Raw genomic sequence first — 24,514 nt, 5'->3', positions numbered from 1 at the left:
ACCCGCCGCGGGGCTTGAACTGGCCAATGGCGAGCGGGCGGTGGGAGGAGTAGGGTGGTGTCTTCTGCTATGGGAAGATGGTCTGTGTGCCGCACACGGCCGCCAGAGGGCGTAGACCAGCGGGGATGGGGCCTGGTCGTTCAGCAGTGGCGGGTGGTGAGTGGTGGTTGCGGCCCTGTCTGCCAGTGACAGAGAGAGAGGGCAAGGGCTTGCGTGTCCGCTATGGACAGGTTCGCGTGGACTACCGGATTGCTGGAGCTGAGGGAGACGCTAGTGGTCCAGCAGCGTGGCGTGCGCCTCTACGACGGGGAGGAGAAGGTGACGGGAGCGGTGCTGCGCGGGGCCTGGCAGTCTGGCAAGGCCTAGCGGGCCAGGGCTGGGGCAGGGGAGGCGGCAAGAGGAGAGTATAGTCGTGGGCCTCCGCCGGGGGGGCGTTAAGGAATGTGACTATGGATGATATCGTCTGAGGAGGGGCGAGAGAAGGGGTGTGGAAGGGCTTGGGCTGCAGGCGGAGCATCCATCAGCTGTGGGAGTATGTTCTACTCCTGGGTCTGGAAGGGGTTTGCTCTGTAAGAAGATTGTTAGCGAGGAAATCCAGCCTTTGTGGGACAGAGGAAGGCTTCAAACAGCGTGTGCCACAGGGAAGGAGGATTGGCGTCCCTACGGAGAGGGTTTCGCTGGCATGAAACCTGATGCCTGCTGCGTGGTCTGTGTCAGAGGCTAAGCACGCCCCCGTATTTCTACAGCCAACAAGCTGTGCACTTTGGCTGTGACGTCGTGCAGAGGTTCTGCCACACAGTCACGGAATCGTATGAGTTGGAAGGAACCGCTGGAGGTCGACTGGTCTAACCCCGTTACTCTTTAGAGCAGGTTCAGCTAGAGCAGGTAGCATAGGATGACGTGGAGACGGGCTTTGAATTACTTCAGAGAATAAATAGCTCCTCCACCCTCAATGTTAAGAAGTTCCTCCTCGTGTTTAGATGGAGCTTCCCATGTTAAAATTTATGCCCATGACCCCTTGTCCTGTCGCTGGCCACTACTGAAAAAAGGTTAGCCCCGTCCTCCTCATATCCTCTCCTTTACATTATGTTTTCTTTTTGTGCTCTCTTCCTCGCTTTCCTTCTTGTCTCTGGAGACCTCCTTCATGGACGTCCTTGCAGACATTTAAAAAAAATCTTTCTCCAAAAATGTGCATCAGGTTTTACAAATAGGAATCAGTTTGCTAATACATTTTTTTGCACACCAGTTGCTGTCTATAAGGGGACTTTTTAACAGTAAAGTGGATAGGAGGAATACTCCTATGTGATAAACTGGAATATTTCAGACTGTGTGGCATGTTCTTGCTAGATTTCTTTGGTTTTTTTGATTAATTTTTACTTTGTCATCAAACAATATTTTAAAGTAAATAATACATTCAACGAAGTATATCTTACACAACATTCAGAAGAAGGATCCTGTGGGATTTCTGGAAGAAAGTTACACAGTTGAAGAAAAGGAAATTTTCTTCATTTTTCTCCATTTTCTCCTGAGCTTCATTTATTGTGTTTTCTGAAACAAAAGCAAACAATATTAATAAACAAAAGAGTGATCTCAAAATATTGGCTCCTTGAATCTGACTTCTATGTTGTGGTAATGTGTAATGTTTTTCATGGTCAGTACCATCTTAATAGTAAATTTGTTGTTGATATGTTTTAATTTTTTCCTGCTTAGGTGAAATTTGATAGTGGAGTATTACTACTTAGCACACACAGACTGATCTGGAGGGATCAGAAGAATCATGTAAGTCACACTTCTATTTTTAATTTTATGTCATTCAATTGTTAATTGCATGATAAACAACACACAACTTGCAATGAAAAAACTGCATGCAAGAGAGATTTTTTTCTTTCCTTTGTGTTGTGTTTTATAAATGTACAATTTTTTGCTCAGACTGGAAAGAAAATCATGTACAGGAATGTTCCTTCACCTTGATCTATTTTAATAATGCAGAGATGAGAAGGGGTAAGAATGAATCATAAACATTTTCATTTTCCACAGCACAAAAATAGACTGAAGTTGAAAGGTGTTAGGCAAATCATAATGTGAACTCTTCTACCATGCCCCTTGTCTAAGAAGACCTTTTCTTCCTCATTGTTTTCAAGTCAAGGTTCTCTGATTTCTGTTCCCACCATATAGTCTTGGACCATTGTTTGGCAGTGTTGTTTTGTACAAGTCTTAACCCTCATGAGTGCTCATTCCTGTGCTGAAGCATTCCTTCAGTAAGTCTGTACTGCTGTGGGAAATTGACCCAGAGGTTAAGTGACAATGTCATAACTATGGTGCAGTAATACTGCTACTGAATGCTTCATATATCATCAAGACCAAAGACTGCAGGCTGGAAATGGATGAGAAAGACCACTAACACATGGAAAGCTCTAAGTTTGGACTACGACACTATGTACGACTTTATGGCTGCAATAGAAGAAGTCCTTCTCAGAACCAGGTGGGATTATGCTTGTTTTGGACAGAAGCTTTTAGAAACTTAACCCTTAAAGCCAGAGTTTAGACAGAGCATATTCAGATGACAACTTCTCAAAGCAAATTATGTTCCTCGTGGAACACTTTTACACAAGGCTAGCTGGAGCACCTCTTGTACTAGAAGGCTGTTCTCTACCAACCGTCATGTCCTTGCTCCAAACCAGGGAGCTAGTAAAACCCTTCTGACGGTAAGGTCACCAAATATGTTTTCACTTTGGCAAAGCAGTATGTCCTTTATTCAGAGGTTGTTTGCAGGAACAGCAGAACTATCTTTAGTACAAATTTTTGAAAATATTTTGACAGCTGTCCCTCAGGTGGGGTTACTGTTAAACAAGTCAGGGGCTGATTGTTCAGACCATGAGCTATTCTATATAAATTGACCTTTTTTTGGCACAGTCAGCGTGAGATAAATTCTCTGTGTTAAACTGTTAAACTAATTATTTCTTCATCATCATCTCTTTCTGAGAGACAGGCATGCACTGCAACATCCACTGCTTCTAATCTTCTCACTTAGACTTTTTGTTTGCTTGGAATAACATTGAGTTTTACGGCTTCTGCAAGTATTCCAACTGTCCATATTGTTCTCTCCTTCCCAAGAAAACCTCATCTTCTGCCCATGCTCCTATGCCACATAGTTTCTTGCAGTCTTCAAAGATCATTGAATTTCTGAAATTATCAAACAAGAGCTTTGAAGAATAAGAAAAATAATATTGCTTCAGCATATTAAATTAGGTAAAATTCTGACCAGCTTCATATTTCTGTTAAGAAGGGGCAGAAATATATGGCCAGGAGATTGGCAAAAATTACCTGGATCTGATCAGGAGGATATGAATACAGATAACTTTGTTAGTCTGGTAAATAAAGCTGATTCTTTTTCAGGCTGTTAAGACTGAAACATAGGGAGTAAAGTGCCTTTTTATTTCAGGATAAGTTTTTGGCTAAAGCTCAGCTGTCATATAACATCAGCCTTAGAAATCTTGGCTATCTTACCTAGAACAAACTTGTTGGGAGAGTCCTCTTTTATTGTGTCAGCAAACTTTTGTAATTAATGGAGCACTTGTCACTAGGTTATGTAGAAAACCTTTTTTACAAAAGCAGACATATGTGTTTTATAGCTGAAAATAGAGAAAATGGAGTGATTTCCTAAGAAAAAAAAAACCAACACCCAAAATCCCTGTGTTAGTTTGAAGCTAGCTGGAATGTTTTGATGAGAAAAACTAGATTATAGGCTGTGAAAGGAAAACAATGGTGATGTCTGCTTCTCTCAGAGTCTCGCAAAGGAGTTTGGGAAGAAAATGAAAACATTAGATAACACTCTCGCCATTTTGTCTCTCTCTGCCTTGGGCTGCTGTCTGAGCTGCATCTCCCTAACCTCACCTTCCATTTGGCCTAATCCGCCTTTGCTTCTGAACCTCTTGGCTGAACCTCTGTTCTTCCTAGGGACTGGGGTAAGGTCGAGAGGGGCAGGGGGAAGGTGCAGTGGTGGTTGAGAGCCCCTCCTGGAGACTCAGGTTTCTGGGAGGGGAGTTGTGTTTCTGTATTACCTGTTTTACCTTGTATATTTCTGTATATAACTGTATATATTGTAAATATCTGCTTGTTTATTGTGCTAGCTGTAAATAAATAGCTTCATTTATATTCCCGGAGCCGGCTGAGCTTAGTCTGAGTGATTTCTGAAGTGTGGGGGGGCGGGGAACACCCAAACCATCACAGTCCCACAACAACATAGCTAGATTTTAAGTCATTTTACATCATAAAATCATGAACAATGTCAGCATGAGACATTAGTTTTAAAAAATCCACATAAATCACAACATCTAAAAAATATATTTCTGGTTTTGTATCCCTTCCTTCTCTCACTAGGAAGGGGTGATTCTAAGTTCTTGTACTTAAAATAAGTTCATAACATTCTAGCTGTGAACTGAGTCAATCGTTTTGACCGTGTATATAGAGTCTTGTGATTTGCAATACTTTTTTTTTTAAAGGAAATACCATTTTGCCTGTATTTAAAGTGTCCAATGCTGTGTGGGCATTTTAAAAACAGTAACTTCTATGCAGTGGCTTGTAGAATTTGGAGCCATAGAGGAGTCTAGATAACTTGTAGTCAGTTTTTAGAACAGGAAGTACAATCCATGTTTTTTCCCAATGAAACGTTTACTCATTAGGTGGAGTTCCTGCATGTGTGCTTCCCTAATTTCCAACTGAATGAGTATTTAATTATTCCATGCAAAGAAGAGCAATTTTGGTAGTAGGAATTGAGAGAGTCCCATAACACTGTTGTAACCTAATGATAGGCCCAGCTTCATAGCAGATGGAAGACAGAGATTCAAAGACGGGAAGTAACCTGTGACTGAGTGACTGTCACCAGGCTCTTGTATGGAAGACAACGTTTACCGAAGAATGGTCACCAAAATAAGAACAGACATACAAATAGATGCTTGCAATGAGCAACTTTTGTCTCAAATACATATAGAAGGAGTTTAGCCTGGCTAGGCTAGTCTCCCTCAGATGAATACAGTTTTGTTTCTCACTCTGCTTTGTTTTGTCGAAAGTACAGTCCAATAAATATATGCTGAGATGCATCAGCTGCTGGATTAAGTCCTTGGATATGGGATGGATAGAGAAATTCCTGTTCCACTCAGAGGATAGTCTTGTTTTTCTGACATTCAGCATTTGATTGGTGATGTTGGATGTTGCTTTGGCTTCCAAAGTAACATCAATGTCAAAATTTTAAGAACCAATGCTGTACACCTACAGGAATAAGCTGCAATAGTGGAAATCTTGTGTTTAAAATTTGAACTTAGGTACTAAAGATTTGTTAAATTCCAAAGTCCTCCTATGATTCTGGCTTAAGGTATCTAAAGCTGACACATTGACACTGAAGCTTGACTAACTACAACTCAATTTCAATTTTGCATTAGATTTCTGCTTATATTTCTCTTTAATAGATTGTTTTGATTGTTACCATCGTATTTCATGGGGAATGCCTCCGGCAGCACTCAGAGAAGTCCATACTGTTTGTGAAATGGAGGAAGAGAATGTTTTGTTTTAAAGAATGAATATTCAGGGTATGGTTTTAATTACATTTGTGTTTTATTTGATTATTCCAGGAGTGCTGTATTGCTATACCTCTGTCTCAGGTTGTCTTTATTGAAGAGCAAGCTGCTGGCATAGGAAAAAGGTGAGGTGACAGTCATTGTCTTTTTCAGATGGACACTTTGCACATGATGTTACACAAGGTACCCAAGATTGAATAGTAAATCGTGGTAGGCTCCATTTGCATTCTGAGTTTTCAGATTGACAGGCACAAGTACCTACTTTCCATACTTGAGGTCACATGTGCAGGAGTCATAACAAAGTGGTGCTTGATGTTAAGTAATTATTTTGTAATCATTAAGCAAGTATGTGTTCTAGCTTGCCATTTTCATTTCATTAGTCGTAAATTACAAAAATAATTTTGCTGAATCTAAATTTGAAAGCTAATTGTAGTGTTTTGTGCCACAAAACTGTTTGGGAATAGAAATTCTGCCAGATGCTGTGTTAGATAAGTTTTCATGATCATGTGATTGATTTAGAGCATGGCAATGCTAGTGATGGTTACAAGGAACTCAAATGTTTCTGCTAGTTTAAGTAACTAATTCAGTTATGTTCATGCATATAAAGAAGTTTCACAAGAAAAAGAGGAAAAACAATATCATTTGGAGAAATATATAAATAGCTGACATCTGCTTGCACCCTGCAGCCAGATGGGTAAGGTAATATGCTGGAAGCATCCAGAACAAATCAGGTAAATCGTTACTCACTGAAGGGTAGGATTTGGAATGGACCTCTGAAGGTACTCTAACTTCCCTGCCAGAGCAGGATCACCTAAAACGTATCACATAGGAACACATATGAGCAGGCTTTCATAGTCTCCAGAGGCTGAGACTCCACCACCTCTCTGGACACCCTGTTCCAGTGCTCTGCCGCCCTCAAAGTAAAGAATTTTCTTTTTGTGTTTAGATGGACCTTCTGGTGTTCAAATTTAGGCCCATTACCTCATCCTGTCACTGGGGATCACTGAGAAGAGTCTGACCCATCTTCTGACACCTACCCCTTAGATACTTGTAAGCATTAATAAGAGCTCTGCTCAGCTTCCTCTTCTCCAAGCTAAACAGACCCAACTCTCTCAACCTTTCCTTGTATTATAGATATTCCAGTTCCCTAATCATCTCAGTGGCTATGCACTGAACTGTCTCCATTAGTTTTTTGTCCTCTTTGAGCTAGGCTGCCCAGAACTGGACACAGTAGTCTAGGTGAGGCCTCCCCAGTGCAGAGTAAATGTGGAAGAAAACCTACCTTGACCTACTGGCCACGGTCCTCTTAATGTATCCCAGGATACTGTTGATCTTGGTCATGAGAGCACACTGCCAGTTCATGGTCTGTTGTCTACCAGGACTCCCAGATCCTTTTCCTCAGAGCCTGGAGATGCCAAGTAAATGAAGATCCATGAAAAATATGTATCAGCTAAATGAAGTGGGAATGGCAGACTTGCTGTCATAGCATGATAGGTTTGTTTTGGTGGTAGGTGTCATTTTAGACTCTTGTTTCCACGCATGTTACCTTTGAATGTTGATTTTGGACAAATTCACATGACAAATGTGATAAACACAATATCGAGACCTTTTCCAGTAACAAAGGTAGTGTGTTTTGGCAGTAATTATTGCAAGTCAAAAGCCGTGTCGAATGACTACTTGATTAGTTTTTATCTTAAGTAAAAGATGTTTCAGAAATTATTGCTTGAAATGATAAATATATGACATTTTTCTTAAAATGTAGCCACCATTGATTCTTAAATCGGCAAGGTGGTGTTGTTTCAGAGCATGTAGTAGTTTCTGTGTAAGATCTACCATAATAGTGAGTGAAAAATACTTGTGTTAGACACAAATGTAAAGCATCATTTGGTGTACTTTAGTTCTTATGTGAGAGAGAGTTTATAGAGATAATAAATAGTGAACTTTGATTGTAGAATCTTTGTTTTTGTAGCGTGTTACAGAAAGCTGCCTCTTCTCTTTAACTTAGTGCTAAAATAGTAGTTCATCTTCATCCTGTGTCTGCAATCAAGGAGCCTGGTCCATTTCAAAGCAGCAAATATTCCTACATCAAACTTTCTTTCAAAGAACATGGGCAGATTGAGGTAAGTTTTGTACCATGCAAGCCCAGTACATCAGATCTTTGGACATGCTTTTCTCCTCTTTTTGTGTTAATGATACTTTTGCCTGATCTTTCAGTGTTTACTTTTGAGGTTTCAGCACATCCTTTTTGAGAAGAAGCACTGTGAGCCTTCAGGGTTATTCAGTTTAGTTAATGCAGACAGAGCTCTAAAAGTGTCAAGAGGCATTATTGAGCTTTGTCCTTATTTTAGTAGGTTTATCATAATCTTATGCTTCTTTTTTTCATCTTTAGTTTCAACCTGGATTTTCCAAGGTGACATCTCCGAAATCTGTTAAAAAGAGTAAAAGATGTTTCGTTTTTGCTAACCCTCTACTGAAAAGGAATTAAGTGACTTATTCCTAATCATCTCTCTGATTTTGTTACTGAACACCTTTTGTTGTCTTTGAGCTTTGTTTCACTTCTGTGTTTTATTAACCTGTGCTTTTTTACGTAGACCAAATCTCAAAGGCTTTGAATGTTCTAAACAGAAGTTATGTAAATTCAGAAGTAGGCTTATCCTAAAAAACAGAGAAATTTCACTTAGGGAAGAAATTTCACAGTGCAACATCCTGAGAAACATCCAACTGAGAAATTTACTTTTTGAAAGGCTGTAGCCGTTCACTGCAAAAAAAATCAGGTTTTCAATTTGAATGAGTTTAAATTTGTGTGCTCGATCAGACTTATTGTCATTTCTTTGTGAGCAGTTTTCAGCTTAGGTCGAGTACAGATTTATGCCTAGACAGAACTGTATAGATGTTTTGCCTGATCATAATCTTATTTTTTTTAATGTTAATTTTCATGTCTGAAAATTCAAACTTACTATGCTTACTGATTATCTAGCATATCACTTGTGCTCTAGTTGTACAGTAGAGTGACTTCATGACTTCAAAATGCTTTTCTGTGAACTCTAAACAACCATAAAAAAAACAAACATTTTCTTTCTGGAATTTGGACAGTGAATACATGTACTTAGTTAACTAATTAACTAATGCCACCTTCTGGTATCAGCAATAAACAAATGCAGTTGATCTGTGTTGTCTTTGTATTGTCGAATTAACAAAGGAAGAATAATTGGATTGTTTTGACTTTCTTTCCTTTTAAAAACGTGAGTAAACCTTGACCTTTTTAACTTTAGCGTGTTTTGGAACATTTTGGATATCTTAAAGAAGTATTCATGCAAATATAAGTAGTAGCTACATGGCTTCTCCTCCACCACATACATAAGACTGGCGTTAAGAATTCCCAGATAATGTATGTTGTACTGCGGAAGTTGCTCTGTCACACAGTGAAGTTTATTTCATCAACCACCAAAAGGCCAAAAAAGTTTAGCGGTACTCTGCACAGCTTATGAAACATCTGTTCTCACTCTTTAATGTTTGCAGTTCTATAGACGATTATCAGAAGAAATGACACAAAGGAGGTGGGAGACCATGCCTGCTGGTCAGACCATTCAAGTTAACAAGGATCCGTGGGTATGTGCAGAGCTTCTGAGCAGGTTCTGTATGTAATCTCATGTTTACACTCCTTACTGCCCCATATGCTGCATCTGGCATGCTTCTAACCAACACTGTGGGCACGTGAGGGAATTCAGCTTTATTTTGCCTGTTTTTTCAATTACATAAATGAGTTTCACAGTTTTCACCTGATACACAATACTGTGGCCTCTCTTCCTCAAGTGTGTTTGGACTTCAGTAGTTGATAATGAGCTCTTTTTTTAAAAGGTAGTCAGACATGCACACATACTTACTTGATTTTTTAAAAAATACTGAATGTATAATTGCATATAATTTCATTCAACATACAGCTGAATAATGAAGCTGAATGACTTTTGGCCTTGTGATTTCAGTGTTTGAAACATATATATGGTTGATTTAAATGTATATTCTAAATGGACAGCTGTCATGAAGAGTGTCATGTTAGATTGCCTTCTTTATCTATCTGCATACTTCTACGTGTAACTGTGGTAAACATATAGATGTTGTTTCTGTAAGTGAATATGTTTAGGATATTAATATATTGAACATACAGTATTATATAAATGAAAAGGGTGATTTAAAGGTTGTTCAATGTCAAATCACATATGTCATCCTTTGCAATTGCATTTGGATTAATGGGGAAGCCTGTACCTTGCATCAAGAATGACTTAATGAACGTTCTTTATCTCTGTTCTTAAATCACATCAAATCTTAAGCAGCAGTGCTAAGCTTTGAGGGCTGGCACAGGTACCAGGTACCAAAACACATTTGGCATCAAAAAGTTCACTTCCACTCTGATACTTGTTATCAAGGTAAGTTAGACCGCACTTAGCATTGTGTTTCTGTGGCTACGTTTCTTTAGGCTGCATTTCTCACAACAATCATGTTTAGATGCACTCCTGCATTTTGCATTTCAACAGCAGTAGTATGTTCACATAGGTTGGAGAGGCTTTGAGATGAGCTGAAATGCTCAGCCTATTTATCAATAGCGTCAATATAATCATCTTACCTGTTTACTGCAGCTTTACACTTACTGTTTCGGATTTTTTTTTTGTTTTGTGGGTTTACACTGGTTTAAAGAATGCATTCAAGAAATGTAAGAAATACTGTATGCATAATATTAGCTCTTTGGGGGAATATTTCCTGTCTTCTAATGTAAGGTTTTTCACAGTGAGGTGGATGAGAACTTCCTGTTTCCTATTTTCATTTCTTCCTTCATTATCTTTTTTTGCAGGCAGGAAGAATAAGGGCTGTAGGAATTGTAGGGATCGAAAGGAAATTAGAGGAAAAAAGAAAAGAGACTGACAAAAACATTTCTGAGGTAAATACTACTGAAGTTTCAAGGTCAACCACTTGAACCATTTCCATTCATTCACACTTTCTTTTAGGGGCTGCTGAGACTATTTGTTGTTTTTGTTGAGAAGTTTGAATTGATTAAGAGCATATAAATTACAGTTATTTAATTTAACTGGCTTTTCAGTGCATGTAAAGGTACTTTTTTAAGCAGTTCTTCTCAAGAAGCCTGTTCTTTGATTTGATGTGGTAGATTTAGAAATCTGAGTTCAGTGGCTTTTCATCAGAGGAAGCAGAACACAAAGATATCTGCAGAAAGAGATAATTACAAGTTTGGTGGGGTCCTTCTTTTTGCTTTTTTTTTCACATTTAATGTTGATTTTAATTGAAAATCTTAAGAATACATTAATCTGTACGTCTGTGGTGAACTTTAGGTTTTCATATTTTAAATACTCATTTTGTAAATGTTAAGATTTTTTAATTATCGTTACATTAAAATGTTCTGCAGCCCAGGCATCGGCAAGATATGCACTGTGGTAAAGGGTTGGACTTGATGATCTGTGAGGTCTCTTCCAACCCTGATGATACTGTGATACTGTGATATTACAAAAATCTGCAAAATAGGTGAACTAGAAGGATACCATCCTTTTTTCCCCAGCAACAGCACAGTAGTTGAATTCCAGATAGCAATACAGGTGGACAACAGAGGCAATTTCTTCATACATACCTGGGGGCAATATCCTCAAAACTTGTGTGAGTTCTGTCGTGGCACTAGAGATTACTACAGAGGTACTAATAAACTACACACAACAGATTGATGCTTGTGGCAAAGCTTTATGGGAATCAGTGTGCCACAATGAAATAGGCATTCCGCTCCACTAATGGACTACCAGAGTTCTAGTCATGCTAAATAGCATCACTGAACTAAAACCCCGCCTTGGAACAGAACCCATTGTGCCACTCCTTGCCAAAGAGTCTTTGTCCAGGCAGAAAGTACCCGTAACAAGAGTTTCGTAGATTCGTAGAATGGCAGAAAGTACCCATAAGAAGAGTTTCATAGATTCACAGAATGGTTTGGATATGAAGGGTCCTTAAAGATCATCTGCTTCTAACCTCCTTGCCATGGGCGGCGACACCTTCCACTAGACCAGGTTTCTCGAGGCCTCATCCAGCCTGGCCTTGAACACCTCCAGGGAGGGGTCATCCACAACCTCCCTGAGCAACCTGTTCCAGTGTATCACCACTCTCACTGTAAAGAATTTCCTCCTAATAACCATTCTAAATTGACCCTTCTCAAGGTTAAATTCATTCCTTCTCATCCTATCACTGCAAGCCCTTCTAAAAAAATCCCTTCATTACTTTCTTGTAGGCCTCTTCAGGCACTGGAAGGCCGCTATTGGATCTCCTCAGAGCCGTTTTTGATCCAGGATGAAACCCCCAATTCTGGTAGCCTATCCCCATATGGGAGGTGCTCCAGCCCTCTGAGCATCTTCATGGTCCTCCACTGAACACATCCAGCTATTTGGTGTCCTTCTTGTGCCCCAGAAATGAACACAACACTCCATGTGGGGTTTCATGAGAGCAGAGTGAAGTGGGAAAATCACCTCCCTCACCCTGCTGGTCACAGTTCTTTTGATGCAGTACAGGACATGGTTGGCTGCCAGGGCTGCAGGTGCACATTGCCAGCTCATGTTCAACCAACACCCTCAAGTCCTTCCCCTAAAGACTGCTCTTGAGCCATTCATCACCCAGTCTATATTTGTGCTTGGGATTGTCCCTACTCAAGTGTAGGACCAGTCAAATTATTATCAGGAAACACAAAACTTATAGAAAAAAAATGGACAGAGAGTAGTCACCATTGATGTCCCAAAATAAAGAGATGATCAAGTGAAATTCATCTGTCACTATGCGCCAGTTTGAAGCAGGCTAGAATGTTTTGGTGAGAAGAACTAGATTATAGGCTGTAAAAGGAAAACAATGGTGATGTCTACTTTGCTTGCAGTCTTGCTGAGAAGGATAGGAACAAGAAATAAGAGCATTAGATAAACACTCAGCACCACTCTCGCTGGGGCTGCTGTCTGAGATGCATCTCTCTAACCTCACCCTCCATTTTGAGCTAATCCACTTTGCTTCCGAACCTTTGGCCAAACCTCTCTTCTTCCTTGGGACTGGGTAAGGTTGAGAGGGGTAGGGGGAAGGTGAAGGGGCGGTTGAGAGCCCCTCCTGGGGACTCAGGTTTCTGGGAGGGGAGTTGTGTTTCTGTACTACCTTTTATTTTGTATATTTTTGTATATAACTGTATATATTTTAAATATCTGCTTGTATATTGTGCTAGCTGTAAATATAAGCTTCATTCATATTTCCAGAGCTGGCTGAGTCTAGTCTGGGTGATTTCTAAAGTGGGGGGGGGGGGCAGGGAACACCCAAACCATCACAACTTGGCCTTGTTGAACTTCATGAAGTTGGTTTGGACCCACGTCTTGGGCCTATCCAAAGCCCTTTGGGTGGCATCCCTGCCCTCCAGCCTGTCAGCTGGACCACACAGCTTGGTGTCAGCCACAAACTTGCTGAGGATGCTCTCTATGCCACTGTCCATATCACTGACAAAAACGCTACTGGTCCCAGTACCTTCCACTGAGGTGGACCGCTTGACCCTAGTCTAATTTTGGACTTTGAGTTGTTGACTGTAACTCTGAGCACAGCCAGAAAGTTTAGGAGTTTTTCTCATGTCTCACTCTATGTCAGGCTTCACAGGGCTTTGAACAACCTGATCTAGTTGAAGATGTCCCTGCTGACTGCAGAGATACTGGACTAGATGACTAGAAGGTCCTTTCCTTCGCAAACCAGCCTGTGATTCTGTGATTCACTGATTTCACTGCTCTTATGCATAAGGAAATTACCTCTGCAGGCTGTGTGCTGTTACAGATACTGACAGCATTCAGCATTTTCCTCTCTGTTTATGAGGAGTGTAATGAATGAAGTTTTTTTGTCTGTGTAGTTCAAAAGGTATTGTGGCTACATGCATGTGTATATAGTTCAAAAGTATTGTTTGGTTATTTTTTTCCTTTAGTAGCTTTGTCAGGGAGTAAAAGAAATAGATTTCTATGTGTTGTATTAACAGAGGCAAACCACAGCTTGTAAAATCCTGCCTTCCTCCTGCTTTAAATGTTATAAGTGACTTAATTTTAAAAATGGTGCCCTGACTTTCAGGAAAAGGCTTCCTGCTTTTGCTGTTCACTGCTGATAAGCATCCAGTTCTTTAGTCTTTTGTTTATCTGAGGAAGTTCCTGTTAGGTGTGTGCACATTCCCCTTTGTTTCCAGGCTGGCCCTGGGTGAGTCAGGCAGAGGAGGAGTTAGACACAGCATGCAGTTTATTTAGGTATATCAAGGGTTCTTTTGATGAATGGTGTTTTCATGCAGGTTACTGAGATGAGAAATAAATTGGGAAGAGCCTTGTTAGCAAACTTTTTGTTGATATATGCAAGTATAGTAGAAGGTCTTTGATTTATGCTACAGATTGGGGCATCTATAGTAAATTATTGATTTTGGCCGATTAGGAAGTTAGAATAAAGAACCCAAAGAGAAGCTTTTGTTCTGATAGTGGTAGATTATTGCTTTATGATAGTATATTTTCTTTTCTCTCCTTGGACCAACTTTATTTTGGGTGCCTGGCATAGATGCCAAGTGTTATGAGGCTAAACCTTTCCAGACAGTGGAGAAACATTGGCACCATTGGCATCTTTTTTTCTTTGAGTATTGAATCTCAGACCAGTAAGGCTTCTAAATGTAGATGGGAATAATTGTGTCTTCTATGCAAATTCCACCAAAGTGTGCCTTTCTAGTAGGGGCTTAGTCAGGTAGGAATCGCATAGAGACAGTGGCTAGAAGCGATAGGCAAGATGTATCTCATTGTTCCTTCCTGTCATCGTATTTAAATAGTGTTCACATACTAGAAGAGTATGTGATTGTTTGGTTCTTTTCTTTATTCTTTGTTTTTTTATGGATTACGTAATTTTGATTTTAAGACCTAGTATAAAACTGTAGTATGTTACAACGTGAGGTATTCTAAAGGTATGGCAGCTCTTACGAGTAGCTTGGGTAGGCAAACAAGGGTAGCTTACTGTATCCATGAAGCTGAATACTGTAATTAGACTGATCTCCTGTGCCTGCATTTCATTTCAGGCTTTTGAAGACCTTAGCAAGCTGATGGAGAAGGTATGGCATGTCACTTATCCAAGCAGAATTATGCTTATTTTCTCTATTTTAAATGAACTTTTTTTCTGTTGAGATGAGTGTGTGATTTATCTATGTGTCTTTCTTGGTAGGCTAAGGAAATGGTGGAATTATCCAAATTGATAGCTAATAAGATTAAAGAAAAACAAGGTGACATCACTGAAGATGAGGTAAATTAATTCTGGTTTTGAAGTCAACAGAAATGTTCCTGTGCAAACCAAAGTTACCTTTTTAATGTTAATAAAGGGCACTTCATAATTGGGGTTTTTTTGGTGTGTTTTAATTCTACATCAAGTAGAAGTGACTTACTTGTATAGTGTTACCTTTTCTTTGATCCTTTCTTAAAAGCAAAGATTTTACTGCCTTTGTGTAATTGTTTGTATTTTTAACCTCTGCTGGTAAAAATTAAGTTTTATTAAATGTTGCCCCGTATCTGCTAGTAATTGACTTTATTGGTAGTAAATTGAATGGATTTTTTCACCAAAACTGTCTTACAATAATCAAATCAAAGACTCGTAAAAAACAGAATCATTCCCTAGATGATGTACTCTCAAATTTATTGATTTGTTTAGACTATTAGATTCAAGTCTTATCTACTGAGTATGGGTATAGCTAATCCAGTTACAAGGGAAACATATGGATCCGGTACACAGTACCACATGCAACTGGCAAAGCAACTGGCTGGAATACTGCAGAGACCATTAGAGGTAAAGTACCTAATTTTGCACAGTCATTTTCTACCTGTGTTGCTGAATTTTGATGTAAATGTGTTTTGCCTGTAGTATTGTGACTTTCTTTAAAGTCTCATCTAGCTGCACAGCTTCATATCCAATGTTTGTGGAAGGAAGATAAATCCTTTTTCTGAATAAGAAAGTTTAAAATATATGTAAGAATTTATCTTTGGAGTAATGACATCTCAAATTATAACTTGCAAAATATCAATGATAGTTAGCAAATCCTCCTACCAGCCTTTCTTCTATCTGTATCCCTTGCTGCAGAGTATTACTTTAAAGAGAGAGTGAAACTTGAAAAATATAATTAGCCAGTCAGTAAGCAGCTTAAAGATTATGTATTTTTGCAAATATAGCACAGAGTTATTACCTGGGTCACCCCCCCTTAACAATATATCATATTTTAATGTATCTGAAGCTATTACATAATTCAGGATCCTCACCAAAAATTAGATTTCATGTTGTAATTTAGAGGATTACATGTCTACTAGAAAGCATACATATTACAGTGTTTCTGTGAAAAGTAGGTGAAACTGATCAGCATGGAAAATTGGGGATGCCTGCAAAGTAAAAGCAGTAAACTCTTTGATAGACTTAATACATTGAAGTTCCTTATTTCTGTGATATTATTGTCTGCTTTTAAGTCAAAACAATCAGCATTTTGCATTTTAAAAAGACGAGAGAAGGATGTAACATCTTGCTCTTTATGCTAGACATACACAGTGCTGTCTTAACTTTCTGTTTCCATTTTTTCATTTAACTCCTATTTACTTGTGCTGGCAGTTAAATGCAAGCTGAGATACTCGTGCCTGCTAGATTAATGCTATTTCTCTTAACGGTCTTATGCTTAATACAGGAGCGAGGAGGAATCATGTCTCTTACAGAAGTGTACTGCCTGGTAAATCGTGCACGAGGATTAGAGGTAAGAAATTTGTTTTATGAAATGCACTTCAGTGGTAAGGTAAGTAAAGAAAAAGAGGAAAAATTGCTCGCTCTACTTATCTAATAGTGTGACGTGATCAACCCTTCATTAAGAGAAGGGAGTTTTACCCTTTTCCTTTTTCCATATAATGTTGATGTATCCTCTGTGAGTTGGCATAATGTATGCTGCTTTTACGAGACCATATGAAAGAGAAGATCCATCTTTAGCTGAAAAGAAAAATGAAAGGACACAGAATACTAAAGAATGGTGAGTGGATTGTCAGGGTTTTTTACAAAATATGTCACTTCTTTCTGTAAAAAGGGCAAGAAAGTTTACTATAGAATATGTAGAAAGGGAGCAGAAAGGAGTATAGAAGCCAAGAAAATTGACTAAGCAATTGAAAGGAAGAGAATTAACAGTATTGTGTAGCCTGATGTATTTTATAGCTGTTACTAAAACTGTTTTGGTGTTGTAGTGTTTCCTTGAAATGCAAGCTGTGAATAAATATGTTTTACTATTTTAACAGTTGCTGTCACCAGAAGATTTAGTAAATGCTTGCAAGATGCTGGAGTCACTGAAATTACCGTTAAGGTAGGAGCTTTACATATGTATTTATTAAAAATGTCACTCCAAGTCAGACTATGGTGCTTGGATGACTCAATATCTTACCTGCAGTAGGGTTTTTTGTTTTGGTTTGTTGGGGTTTTACTAAACAAAGGATGCTTACAGGAAGCTGCTGTATGCACTATACATGTAAATATGACTATAGTTCACTTTGCTGGGAAGAAAACGTTCTTTTCACTTCCAGTATATTTTCAGACTTGGAAAAGCATTTAGCTAAGCCCAGTCATATACCCTGCTCTTTTCAATCTCTTCAAATTCTGAGGATGCTTTTTGTATTAAGTTAATTTTACAGAGATTTAGGGGGTTTATTTCCCCACTGTTAAAATGTGTTTGTAGGTGTGGATGCATTGGAAGTGTGACCATAGGTGATACACATAGTGGTTTTCGTTACTTTGGCTCTCTCTTTTGGTTTTAGACTTCGGATATTTGACAGTGGTGTGATGGTGATTGAACTCCAGTCTCATAATGAAGAGGAAATGGTAGCTTCTGCTTTAGAGACAGTAAGTGTACTTCACGTCTTCAAGTGTTCTGACTCTGCTGGGGGAATTTAAACACATTTAGTATTAAAACTTGAGGTACAGAATTTCCTTGTGAGGTTTTGAAATACAAAACAGTCCATTTCAAAATCTTCTAACAGTAATACTTAAATAGCACTTTTCATCTTCTAAGTACTATGCAAGCAATAATCTTAGTAATTGCTTTCTCCTTAAGGAGCAAATCACTTTTCTGTCTCTTTTAAATGTTGTTAACCCTTCAGTCTTTCTCCATATCTTTTGTGCTGTGGAATAAAATTCTTGATATGTGTTAAGGACTTCATTTAACAGAAGTGGACTTCAGACACTGTACATAATGTGCTTGAAGTAGCTCTTAAATGTTGACACAGGCAGTTGTTTGGTTTGAGTTTATTTCATAAAATAGCATATTGTATGAGTAACAACATGCCCTGGGTTTGCTGTTAAAAGGGCTCAGTAGGAGAGTAGTGTGTGTATAGAATTGAGCTAGCTTCATCAGGAAAAGAACTAGTATAAATTGCTTAGTGTAGTAAACTTCCGTGGTCTTGCTGCCTGTGAAGTCTTTAAAGCCTTATTATCCCATTATGTGATGGATTTTCCTGTGTTTTTTCCAGTGGGAAATTTGTAAAAATTTTAATCAAGTTGAGTAAAGGCCAATTCAGTGTATCCAAAGTTAATGTTGAAGAGGACTTTTACTTAAATGGCCAATAAAAAGTGTTTCAGATGCTTTCTTTCTTGGTCTATGAGGTAAACTCTTCAGTGCATTTTGTATGATTGTTACCATACAGCTTTCTCTCATCAAAAAGCTTTTTAGATATATTTAGCCATCTAAAAGGTTCCATCCTAAATTATCAGAACTAAAATGCTTAAATCTTTCCACATATCATAATCCTTTCAGTTTATTTTCTTATATTAACAGGAAAATACTTAGTCCACTTTTATTTTCTGATTATTTTTGTTTTCTCAATTTGTTGCTTTCTCTTTGAAATGAAAGACCTGTTCTTGGTAACAAATGAGGTTAACTGCAAAAAGCACCACATGGTGGATTTATTACTGACTTTTTTTTTCATAATATGAGACTTGGGCTCCATAGGAAAATGTTAAGGGAGAGGCTTTGAATAAGGCTAACCCAAAAGGAAAAGGGAATATGAGATCAGACTTGTGGCCAAGAGCACCTTGTGTGTAATTTACAATATACAGTACTGTGAAACTTCTGAGGAGAAGTGCAAGGAAGTCACAGGGGTTCTGTCAGAAGAGAGATGTGGTTTTGAATAGCTTCTGGAGACAGGAAATGACATGGAAATCAAAGGAACACAAAGTCACCCTTAATGAGAGTGGTGGTTTTGGGAGGAAAAATAATTAATCACATGTATGCATATTAGATTGTGTAGCAGACTTCCATTACTCAGATTTATCACTTGACCTCATAAAATCTCAAGTCAGCACTAATCTAATCTGAGTTTCTGTAAAAAGATTACTGCTGAGAATGACGCAGAATGCAGAACAGACCCCTCCCCACCCAGGTCTGTGGGAAACAGGAAATGGCAGCAGGTTTGCATGATTCTGAAGCAATGGAGAAATGGAAAAATTACTGATCTGTAGAGTGAAAAACATGTTTATGTGGGAAATTTGGTGAAGTGATAAGTCTAGACTTTACTATCTTAAGCATCCCCATGTCCAACCTGTGTGGGCAGGTTTCATTTTGGTATATATTGACTATCACGGTTAAGACAATGAGGTCAAAGTTTTGATTACCAAGACTGAACTTCTCTTGTGTCAATTGAATGTGATACTGGCTTCTGTTGGTGCCTCCTAGCATGGCATAATATAGGGTGATTTTTCTGTAGGATATTTAAGTCCTGATAAACTCAATCTCCACTTCTGTCTGAGGTGTCTTAAATTTTGAAGTTGGTGACCTGCCCTGAACAAGTTTTTTATTTCTTCATGTAGGTTTTACGGAATGCAGAATCAATTAGTTTAGTTGGGCTGTGTAAATGCTGATTTCAATGGTATACTGCTGTCTGAGCTATTCTGATTTTTCATTTTGTCTTAATGCAGCTTTGAAAAAAATCTGAATGAAAGAGTACCATGTGAATTTTTTTTCTTCATATTTAACTTTTCTCTGTTCCTTTTTTTCATATTTGGAAAATTTCCCAAGACACAGTAGTGAGTATTTTTAAGGGGAAATGCTCACTATCATTTGTATTTTTTTAAAAAATGCACACTAGTTGTCTACCCAAAGGTTTTGTTACCAGTTTACCACTTCACACGATTTGGTATTGGAGAGAACTTCTTGTTATTTTCATGTCACAGTTTGTTTATTTATGCTTTTGGCTTTTTGACAGGTGTCTGAAAAGGGTTCTCTCACAGCTGATGAGTTTGCCAAGCTGGTGGGGATGTCTGTTCTGTTAGCCAAAGAAAGGTAAGTAATAATTGCTCTGTTAAACAGCCCTGTTACTGTGTTGTCCTCAAGTAATACAGCACCACTTCTTTTTCTAGGCTACTTCTTGCTGAAAAGATGGGCCATCTTTGCAGAGACGATTCAGTGGAGGGCTTGAGATTCTACCCAAATTTATTTCTGACACAAGGCTGATGCAGTTTGTGTACAGCTTGCTCTGTAACTGTTGAACAAGAGAGCAGAGGGCATAACCTTTCCGACAACTGACTTCAAAATTTTTATTTTTGTAAGTCAACTGCAACAAATGAACACTGCAATGCTTCACAGTTCTCAGGTATTTCAAGTGCTGAATCCTCCTTTGTGGAACTGAGAGGAGGTAGGAATCGCTAAGTCAGAAGCATGTTAATTGTCTCACACCAGCTAGCTCATGCTTCAGGTCTTATTTGATGTGCTCTCTGTAGTTTCTCATTTCAAGAGAAGTCAGAGGAAGATTCCACACAAGTGAAAGTGGAGAGAATATCCCTGTAGTCTGCCATGAGGGTCAGCACCCAGAAGACAGGTTACTGCATACTCCAGTTTCAGTTTGTTTATGTCTAAAGTAACAAAGCAGACATATATCTGCAGTGATGAAGAGTCTTTGGTGTGTACTGAGGTATAAGGAACAAATCCAGGTAGAATAACCCCATCTCCTTGAAGTGCTGAACAGTTTTCTAACAGAGGATTTTTGTACTTTGAGGCAGAACCAGCTGCAGGAGATATTAACATGAGCTATGTGAATCAAAAACACGGGGTTTATTTTGCCCTGTGTTATGCTAATATCTCAGATGGAAGTACTGTTAGCACAGACTTCCTCTCTTCTCTTTCCATGCCATCTTCCTTTCTGCCTCATTATGTTGCACTTCGTGTGCTCTTTCTCTATCCTCCTTTTATGTAGCAGAGTGTAGTAGCCTCCCATCACTCCATAAGACTCTGCTTTAATGTGCTTGATTTTTATCTTGTGCTTCTAATGAGAGATCACTTGTTCATCAGCCCGTTACCTGCTTTGGACCAACAGTTCATTTGCTTATATCGTGTATGTGAAAATTAACATGATGTCAATATTGAAGGGAGGAAGAAGACTACCACTCTGTTTATTTGCCAAAAAGTATTGTGTCATTTGGTATTCCTTACCTTGTGTTCACGCTGAATGCAATTTGATAGTCTCAGTTTTCATAACTCCAGTGGAGTTGTCACATTACTTGAAGATCTGCTGTCATGGTAATAATGGTAACTGGATGTTTATGATCTACATGACCTAAATTTTTGTGTTTCGAATTAACCAGTTTTAATAAATTCATCCAAGGTATGGGCAAGGACAACATACAGGTAACTGCATTGTGGTTGTAATGGATAATTTAAGCATTACAAAAAAGGAAACTTAGGCTTTTAAGATCCTGAAAATATTTTCAGAACTGTAAGTGTTACCACAGATAAAGGTTAAGAGCCTGTCAATAAGAAGTTGAATGCAGAGATCCCCACAGTAATGATGCTTTTGGTTCATAGGATCCTTATTTAGATACAGCAAAATGTGACCTCTTATGCTTATCATGAGCAAACTCTTATGCAGTGCTTTCTTTAAGGCAGTTTTCCTGTTTTATGAAGGTGCTAAAACTAATGTATTTGACACAGCTGAAGGAAATGATTGCATACTATCCTTACTGTGTTGATGACCATCTAGTATCATCTCTCCAGGAGTCTTAGGGCTTGCTGCTTCTCTTTGTCCTGCACATAACCCACAGGAGAGATCTATGTGAGGTACACAAAGCATCATGCATCTAAAGAGGGACTGAAAAGTGAGAAATCAGAATAAAAAATGTGGTTTATGTCAACTGTTTATTTTGCCTGATACCCAAACTTGTCAAGGAAGATCAGTGGTTTATGGGTCTGCACTTGTGCCCACAGGGGGGCATTTCTTCTGCAGGAAGAACAAAGACAGAAAGGAAATGCCACATGTAAACTCCTAGCCTCCACTGCTCCACCCTGAGTATTTCATTATCATAATTAAGCAATAACGATCCAGTCTGCTTAGAATGGTGGTACCTTCTTGAGTTTTTCTTTCGCAAGAGTTTTCATTGACTTTTTGCCTACAGGGAAGAAATCTATAGGGTAAATTGTATAGCTGGTTTAGAATTTAAACACACATAAGAGAGAATGACTACTAGAAAATAATAAGAAGTAAAAGATTTTCCTAAATTGGCTGCTCTGTCATTTTTTTTTCTTTCCAAAATGCTATGGGGAGCTTTGAAATCTTTACACTTCAAAATCTTGTAGTTCTATGAAGCAGGCTTTTAAAGCACATCGTATTTTTGCTGTCTTATTTTGTACCTGAAATGGTGCAAGATACTTTTAAAATAAAAATATTAAATGTAATTTATGTACCCTGATTATGTTGCAGGGTTGCCTGTCATAGCCAGAACAAAACTACAGGCATTTATGCAAGCACCAGTTTCATGAGGAAACCAGTCTGAGTCTGAGCTAAGCACACATCCTGTGCTAGCACCAGAGAGGTGTTTGACACATTCAGATGTGTTTTCCCAGCTGAAAGACAACAGAAATCACCTATCTGCTACCCCACTGACCAGCTGGGCAAACAAATGGAATGACACATTTACAGGTGCATGGTATTGTGGATGGATGTGGAGTGGTCCTAAGGTGTCATTGCAGAGTCCTGTTTCCATTGGTACTATCAGCAAAAAATATGTTTATGGTATTGAAGTGGGATTACAGGAGAGAGGTAAATACAGAAGCTGCCATTCTCACAGATCGTTGCAGTTTACTACTGAAGGTACCTACATGAACCTTCCATGTTTTGATTATTGCTGGAATATTTGTATCATGATACATGAACATGATCTCATTTTGCCAGGGCTGTCCAGTTACACAGACCTTTGAAAGGACTGTTCAAAAAGTGCTTGCTTTTTTATGGAGCAGCCTTAAATTATGATTGTTTTTATTTTGAAAATAGGCCTTTTTATACCTCTGACAGGAAATGGATGTTGCTGACAAATCTCCCATCTTTCCCATTTCTCCTCTGCCTTTGTTTTCCAGAAAATTATATTCAGCCTACAGAAACGTGACTAAACTGAACCATGTTTCTGAAGTGCAAACATTTTTTTCTTCTCTCTCTCCACCCTCCCAAGATATATATGTATATATGCATATTTGGAGGTCTTCAGAAGTCATACTCGGTTCTTCTAGGAATTCTACAGTTTGTCCAAAGGCCTTACTGTGCTTCATGTAAGAAGATCCGTGAATTCATCAGGGCACTAGTGGGAGATGGTGACCATCTGTTGCCACCAGTAGAAGTTCATGACTTGGAAGTTCTCATTTGCAAATGCACAGTTCTTTCAAAATACCTACTGAAAAGGCCGATTCTACATTTTTTGTGGATGTCATGTGAAATCATTGCTTTCCTTGAGAGGAACCCCCTCTTCAATGTGTTTTTGTGGTTGGTTTGTTTTTAGCTGGATTCATAAATTCCCTAATTCTCAGTGCTTCAGGCATTGACATGAAATGTAAGACAGCTTAGTTCCAGGTCATCTAGATCATTTTCTGCTGGGAAGACTTTGGTTATCATTTTGTTCTCTCCCGAGAATAGACTGCAAGTACATGCTAAGGGGATGTTCTTAGCATGTCTGTAGGCAATATTTATTCTTATTTTATAGAAACATGTAAGTACTTTTTGGTGCAGAGGCCCAGGTGTCATACCTCCCAGGGAGTTGTCCTGGCCAGCAGGTTTGAGAGCATTTTTTCTTTGTGCAGAATTGAAGCATTATTCAAACATTAAAGAAACACCAAAACATGTAAGGAGTTTGTAAGGAAACCTCAGTTTCAGACAACCCCACAGTCTGCTAGTTAGCACATGTTTGTGAGAGGTAGACCTGACAGAAACTACCCTGCTTCAAATCCCCACGCCAGACCAAAGATCAGTCTCAGTTTCCAACTGGACTGTGAATGTCATGACCTCAGGTTTCCCCTGATGAAAGAATAAAGTCCGCCACGGTCACAGCAGCAATGGGCAGCAAGTTCAAGGTAAAAAGGGCTGTACTGCTGAAGTAGTCCAGCACTTTTGTAAATCTAGTCATGGTCTGGGCACGACACTCAGGATATTTAGATGATTTGCAATGTCTTGTTCAAAGTATTTTATATACTTGAGGAGTTTCACTTAGCAGATGTTAGGAGGAAGTTCTTCACAGAGCATGATTTACCATTGGAATGGGCTGCCCTGGGAGGTGGTGGAATTGCCATTCCTGGAAGTGTTCAAGAAAAGACTGGATGAGGCACTTAGTGTCATGGTCTAGTTGATTGGATAGGGCTGGGTAATAGGTTGGACTGGATGATCTTAGAGGTCTCTTCCAACCTGGTTGATTCTGTGGTGAATTCTCATCAAAGTGATTGCAGGGAGTAAATAAAGGAGGGAAGAGGTGTAATCCAAATGCTGTGCCATTTTATGTTTGAAGTCAACAGTCAAACAAGTTGGTGGTCCCGCATCACTTGCTTCACACATGCAGAACATTCCCAGAACCTTGAAGACAAAACTCGCTATTTTATTTTAATAAAAAAAAATGCAGAAGGA

The 24,514-nt window shown here is 38.9% G+C and overlaps 1 protein-coding gene across 2 annotated transcripts; it reads left to right on the top strand.

The window, feature by feature from the left end:
• The first annotated feature begins 5 nt into the window (after window positions 1-5).
• On the top strand, window positions 6-24,514 carry VPS36 (vacuolar protein sorting 36 homolog). Of its 2 annotated transcripts, none has more exons than XM_064173749.1 (14): window positions 6-156; window positions 1,711-1,779; window positions 5,628-5,698; window positions 7,579-7,693; window positions 9,093-9,182; window positions 10,420-10,506; window positions 14,662-14,694; window positions 14,805-14,882; window positions 15,285-15,419; window positions 16,300-16,365; window positions 16,892-16,956; window positions 17,405-17,489; window positions 19,847-19,923; window positions 20,001-24,514. In XM_064173749.1, the coding sequence occupies exons 1-14, from the start codon at window positions 70-72 to the stop codon at window positions 20,092-20,094; spliced, it is 1,152 nt and encodes a 383-aa protein (XP_064029819.1). In that variant the 5' UTR covers window positions 6-69; the 3' UTR covers window positions 20,095-24,514. The 2 variants fall into 2 exon arrangements, with proteins under 2 accessions (XP_064029819.1, XP_064029811.1); XM_064173741.1 differs by having other exon boundaries at window positions 85-318.

The sequence above is a fragment of the Pogoniulus pusillus genome, chromosome 3, assembly GCF_015220805.1.
Source record: "Pogoniulus pusillus isolate bPogPus1 chromosome 3, bPogPus1.pri, whole genome shotgun sequence".
Lineage (NCBI taxonomy): Eukaryota > Metazoa > Chordata > Aves > Piciformes > Lybiidae > Pogoniulus > Pogoniulus pusillus.
This window is presented reverse-complemented; position numbering and strand designations above follow the sequence as displayed.